Consider the following 6,452-nt stretch of genomic DNA (forward strand, 5'->3'; position numbering starts at 1 on the left):
AATGGGGCAGACAGAGCATTCTGAGGGGACTGAGGTTCCTGGAGAAGGTAGCATGAGATTTTCTGAGAAACAAAACACAACACACACCTTACATTGAATGTGTGTAAAATAGAGCATTGATATAAACAGTGAATTGACTTGCTTTTTTCATATATGAATGATTGTTGGAGTACAAAAAAAGTGAAGCACCAAAACTTTCACGTTTTCATCTGCAATGAAGATTCATTTACAATCTCCATTTCCCTCCTTTGAGAAAGTTTTTAAATCTTGAGGTAGTTCCTACAGAATAAATCCACATGGACAGAGCAGGAAACATTTGGTGCATCAATGTCTAGGGCACAGTGTGTGTGAGCCTACCAGTCTTGATTCTCAATCCACTGGGCCAGCAGATGTCGAATTTCCATAGGAAAGTTGTCATCGTAGAATTGATCTACTTGCTCCAAAAACTTGAATTCTAACTGTTGGACTTGATTCCACTGAGACATGCTATAAAAGAAGGAGTAAGGTTAGAGTACTGTTGATTGATAGCTGTAGTGCATGTATTCTTCTCTGATTTCAAATGATGCAAAAGTTATTGCTAACTGGCAAAAAAGTTCTCTTAGTTTATAATCCCCCCGTTAAAGGCAGAAACAAGCAACATCAATCCAAAGATACAGCAATTTCTTTACATATTTCCTCATGCCTTCTTCCTCTACCCAAGCCCACACCCTTACTTGCCCTATCCACATCTCTGTTCTACTGTCTCTGGGAAGACTTTGCTCCTCTTAAAGAATGCACTTCCAACTGGCCACACGATTTTACCTCTCAACAAACTCTTTCCCTGTCCTTTGCTCCTTCTGCATTATTAGACAAGGAGGAACTTGAAGGCAAATTTTCTATACCTCCTAATACTGTCATGGTTTTGTAATGTAAGAAATACCCAATAAATCTTTCTTCAGTTGAAACTGCTTTCCTAAAAATTTCAGACTTGCTAGTTTCTAGAACAAGTTTTATTTTGCTGATGCCCTAGGCTAACTCTACCTTGGCTTCCTGAAGAATTTCATGTATGCATTTTGAGTTAGTTCATGGTATTTCTGAATCAATATTTTATTCCTCTCTGTGATAATTTACCATAGCTAGGCAAAATTCTAAAGTCTACCTTTAATTTCTCTCCAATATGCCTCACACAGTGATTAAACCCTCAAGTATCTTGAAGAAGCAAGACTCCACACAAGTTTAGTAATCTGTCATAAAAAAGTGTGCATTTTCTCCTATTTTCAGAGAAATGAACATGACATCTCCTTGAAACTGCAGTATTTTACTTTTTTTCATAAACTTTAGGGCTTTTTTATTTGTTTTAGTAAATTATTTTTGTTGGAAAGGCAGATTTACAGAGAGAAGGAGAGACAGGAAGACCTTCCATCTGCTGGTTCATGCTGGTAACCAGAATGGCCAGAGCTTAGCCAATCTGAAGACAGGAACCAGGAGCTTCTTCTGGATCTCCCACGTGGGTGCAAGGACCCAGGGCTTTGGGCCATCCTCTATCACTTTCCCAGGCCACAAGCAGGGAGCTGGAAGTTAAGTGGAACAGCTGGGATACAAACTGGTGCCCAAAATGGGTCCTGGATACAAGATAAGGACATTAGCCACTAGGTGACTGCACTGGGCCCCAGTATTTTACTTTTTAAAAGCCAAATTTTTATTGTTTTTCAGCAATACTAGGTCAAAGAAAAATATTTTTTACATAATTAACCACAACTGTGGTATTTCTATAAGTCTCCCAATTATGTTAAGATTTGCTTTCAGCCATAGAACATCAAGATAATACATTTTATTATTCTCCAGGTTTCTACTAGCACAATTTCCATGAGTTGCAGTAGATGATCTAAAATGCATAGAAAGAAGATCATTGCCAATATTTTTACAGTGAAAGCAATTGAAAAAAGAAAAAATGTTCACTTTTCAGAATGTTATTTCTGAAGACCTTTACAGATGGCACTTCTAGGCAGGTTGTAAGTGATTAATAAATGTTTGTTAAATCAAGTGTGAATGACACTCCTGCTATCACAATGAATAAAGGAAGACAGATGGTAAGCATTTCCCCACTTTTTAAAAAAGAAAAACAAACAAAAACCATGAGGGCCAAACAGGTGAAATGATCCTTGCCTGGGATGCTATGACTCCAGGGATGGATGGATATGAAGTTTCCCAAGTTCACCCAGTTATCTGACACATACACCTTCCACGTAAAGTGGAGCATTCCGTCCCACACTGCTGTCAACTCTGTCCCGCCAGAGTGCCATCAGCTTCTTCAAAACCACAGGATGAAAGCTAAAAGCTGCATTAAAATTTTAATGACTATCGTTACATCTTTGCTATGACTTGGATACAAATCTAATTTTCTAAAAAAGTAACTTCTCTTAAAAGCTGTTCACCCTTAACATGGGAGCCTTCCTTCCACACAGCTAACCTCAAGGCTGAAATGGAGGGGGAAAATACGGAATTTACAAAAGTACTTCAAAGTATTCAAGGAAAAACACAAATATTTTGGTGTAAAAAAAAAAAAAGTCGAAATCTGTGTATTTTCCATGAACTCTGAAAATCTCTTGTATACAAGGATTTCAATTTTTTTCCCCACCAAAATGAACATGCTTTAGTTGCCCATGTTCCATGCCCTTCTCGAGGTGCCCTCGCCTGGCGCTAGGACCAGCTTTTCTGTTTCATCACTTCAGATGCCCACCGGCAAGTGTGAGGGGGGTGGGGAGAGGGGGACGGGGATTGTTCTCGGCTTTCCCGCTCTACAGCCTTGGTTCTCCTACCCCACCAGAGGAGCTGTGTCTGGGAGCCAGCGACGCCCCTGGGCTCTGGAACCCTCGGCCTGCCAGCGGCCACGACCCGCCTCAGACCGTCGGGCTGCGGGGCGCTCAGCAGGGCGCAGCCACCCGCCCACAGCCCTGGCTGCTGCGCTTCTCCTAGGACCCCAGAGCGGCCGTCCCGAACTCCCGGCCGCCGCGGCCCTCGGGGTAAGTGGACGGCCCGACGTGGGCCCCGGCCGGCGGTCACGCCTCCGCCGCGGCCCCGAGGCCCTCCCGCGCGCCCCCGCCGTCCCCGCGGCACCGGCGCAGCCCGGCCGTCTCCTCACACGGGCGCGGGGAGAGGCGGCTCCACCGGGCGGGCTGCCCTTACTTACGCGGCGCTGCCTCGGCCCCGCTCCAGGGCCCGCGCTCCCCGCCACAGCCGGAGTCGCCCCTCAGGGTGCCGGGCCAGCGCTGCCAGCGGCGGGACATTTGCATTTCCCCTCCCACTTGAGGCTTTCCTGTGCGTCAGGGGTTTGAGTCCTTGGGACTTTACTCGGTCGCTGCCCACCCACTCTCTAGGAGTGCGGGGGACGGGGAGCGGTCCCCGACCTGCTGACGCCTCTCTCCGTGGGGCGCCCTCTTCCAGCCACCTCCCGACTGCAGGTGACCCGAGCGCACCGAAGGAGAGGCAAGGGTATAGTCCCACACCTCCCGTTTTCACGAGTGATGTGTTCCCGCTCCACACTCCACACACACACACCACACCCCACGAATTCGAAATCCCCTGTAAACTTCCACACCTGCGGCTCCCCTTGCCGCCTTACACACACACACCCCCCGCCACGCCCCACGAATTCGAAATCCCCTGCAAACTTCCACACCTGCGGCTCCACTCGCCGCCTTGGCCTTGCGTGTGGCGGGCCCAGCCCTCCTCTGCGGTGAAGCAGAGGCAGCCAGGGGCCAGGCAGCCAGGGAGTTCACTGTGCCGCACACACCAGCTGCTGGCTCGGAGGAACGCGACCTCGTGGGCCACCCCTGTGTAGGCCTCAGTGCCTCCCTATACTGGCCTCGGCGGCCTCGGAGGCGACCTGCTCTCTGTACCTGGTCACTATGGTGTGGTGTCCCCACCCCAGCCCCTGCCTTTGTGACCCAGGCGGGTTCTAGAAGGGCTGAAAGGAACCTTGGTTGCACCTGGTTCCAAATACCTCCGCAGGCTCTGTGTGGCAGAAGGTAACCACAGTGACTCAAAAAATTAAGACACCTATGGGAAGGGGAGCACCCACTGTTTGCTTTCCCGCATCTGTAGTGTTAATTCATTTTTTTTTTTTTTCCGAGCTGGTAGTTAACTCTAGCATTCTACAAATACCCCCTGCAATAACAAACGACTAAGGCAAGCTGACTAAAAGCTAGGTAGAAAGCCAGAGCTATCTGATGATACATGCTTAGAGCCCTAGGCCAGTGTAAAAGGTTTATTTCCCACTCACCTGACCAGTGTTCTGGATTCTTCTCCTGTCCCATACGACATCTTATCATGTGCTAAAATGTACCCTGCCTCCTTGTCCTCCGCACTCCTTCATAACTTAGTCAATCCCACAGTCACATCTTCTATGTCCCCCTAAATTTAACTGATCAGGAAGGATTTGGTCCTGGCTGCTCCAGCCCTGGGCTGTTTCTAGGAGCTTATGGTGATTCCATAAACAACTGGACAGGCTAGTTGTCTTCTAGGGAAGGGTCACTGTTAAAAGGAAGTCCAAATTTAATCACTACAAGCTCTATCCAGGAGACATGTCCCCTACAAGATTCTGTGCAGGCAAGTGTCTTCTGCTGCCGAAGCAAACATCTAACCTTTCATTACTGATGCTTGCTTGCTTCAACTGGGAAGTCCTCCTGCAACCTGTCCACCTACAGAAATTGTTTCATCTTGCACGAAGTTCCTGGAACACAGAACCCCACAGTAACTTTCCCTGCTCTGCATTCTTGCTACAATTCTACCCAGCCACCACTGCCCAAGAGAAAATATAAGGCATATTCACAAATTAACATCATCTTAAGACCACTTTAAAAGGTTGTTTAAAAAGGGGAAAGGGAACTTTAAAAGGGGAAAAGGTAACAAGTAGAGTGAATTGTGATACTGTAACTAACCTAACACATATGAACATTTCAGCATATCCTGAATACAGAAAAGTACTTCAAAAAATTCATGGAAAATGATATTAAAAGCTGAGTTCATTTAATGCAAAAAAAAAAAATCTGAAACCCGTGAATAGTTTTTGTTTTTTAAGATCTATCCTTTATTTGAAGCACAGAGTTACAGAGAGAGGAGGCGAGCCAGACAGATCCTCCATCCACTCCCCAAACAAGCACAACAGCCAGAGCTGTGCTGGATTGAAGTTGGGAGTCAGGAACTTCTTCCAGGTCTCCCACACAGGTGCAGGGATTCAAGGACTTGGGCATTCCTATGTTGCTTTCCCAAGACACCAAGAGAAAACTGAATCAGAAGTGGAGCTCTCAGGACTCGAACCAGCATCCTCATGAGATACTGGAACTGTGGAGGGAAGCTTAACTTGCTATGCCATGTCATCAGGTCCTGCATAGTTGTTTTGTTTTGTTTTAATGATGAGTATTTATTTTCAAGAACTGCTGCTTGAAGATTCTGTAGCATATATTTTGAAATTTGTGCACCAAAATAAGCCTTTGATTCCATTTTCCATGAACTTTTCAAAGTACCCTCAAACTTTGCATTTTCTTATTTCTAAGTATCTGAGCCGTGGTACATATTTGGCATACACAGGACATCTTATTTTGGATAGCCTGTGTTATCCAAATGCTTAATAGCCAGCAACATGTGGTTCCTAGCTACTCTATTAGGGCAGATCCATATCACTCATTTGGTATTTTGCACTTCCTGCCTTATAGTGTGAGTCATCCTGGTTTGCATGTCTTTATCATCATTGTAGTCAACTGGTGAGTGCCTGACACACGAAACACAGCTTTTTTTTTTTCCCTCCCTTTAAGGACATCACCTTGAGATTCCCCAGCACTTCTTAAACTGCCTGGTCTTAAAACATCTTTATATTCCTAAAAACTGTTGACAACCCTTAACAATTTTTGTGTATTACTTTCCTGTATGATTTTTTTTCAGCATTTAAACAAATTTGAGAGGTAAAAAAACCTGAAAATATTTATTCATTAACCATTACAACCCCATTATGTATTAGGTGTGTTTTATGAAAAACAATTGCATTTTCTAGTAGAAAAAAATTAGAATAGTGCTGCTGAATTATGCTTTTAAAAATCGAATGTCTGATGTGAGAGAAGAAAGCCAGATCTGCTTTTGCATTTGATCTGTTACAAAATATTGCTTTGGTTGAAATATTTGAAGAAAATTGAGTCACATAGTTCTGTAGTTGGAAAATGAAAAATATGGTAAGTGCATTTGAATGTAGTCATTCTTTGTACCACAACAAAAACTCAACAGGCCAGTAGTTTCTTAGGACTACAAACATTATGGAATCTGAAACTTTATCTTAACCTTTATGGGTACTGTTCTATTAGAATCCACTGGTGCATTTTGCACTTTGATTGGAAGTTTTGCCCCCACAATGCAGTTTTTGGAAAATATTGGCCATGGAATATGTATAAATGCTGCTCCATGTCATCATACAAATATGAGAG

At 44.7% G+C, this 6,452-nt stretch overlaps 1 protein-coding gene across 5 annotated transcripts in view; it reads right to left on the reverse strand.

Annotated features, from left to right (window-relative positions):
• STAT4 (signal transducer and activator of transcription 4) overlaps positions 1 to 3,315 on the reverse strand; it is a 102,065-nt gene extending 98,750 nt beyond the window's left edge. For 2 of the 5 annotated variants that reach the window (XR_005883022.1, XM_040971893.1), the window contains exon 1: positions 358 to 929. Coding sequence is in view for 4 of the 5 variants with exons in the window: in XM_040971893.1 (XP_040827827.1) it covers positions 358 to 485 (128 nt within the window). In the remaining variant the exon portion in view is untranslated. Of the gene's footprint in view, positions 1 to 357; positions 930 to 3,169 lie in introns of those variants that run through there. The other 3 variants (XM_040971891.1, XM_040971890.1, XM_040971892.1) reach the window with 3 other exon arrangements.
• Between the last annotated feature and the right edge of the window lie 3,137 nt (positions 3,316 to 6,452).

Source organism: Ochotona curzoniae, unplaced genomic scaffold, assembly GCF_017591425.1.
Source record: "Ochotona curzoniae isolate NIBS_2020 unplaced genomic scaffold, NIBS_Ocur_1.0 contig_2210, whole genome shotgun sequence".
NCBI classification, from domain to species: Eukaryota; Metazoa; Chordata; class Mammalia; order Lagomorpha; family Ochotonidae; genus Ochotona; species Ochotona curzoniae.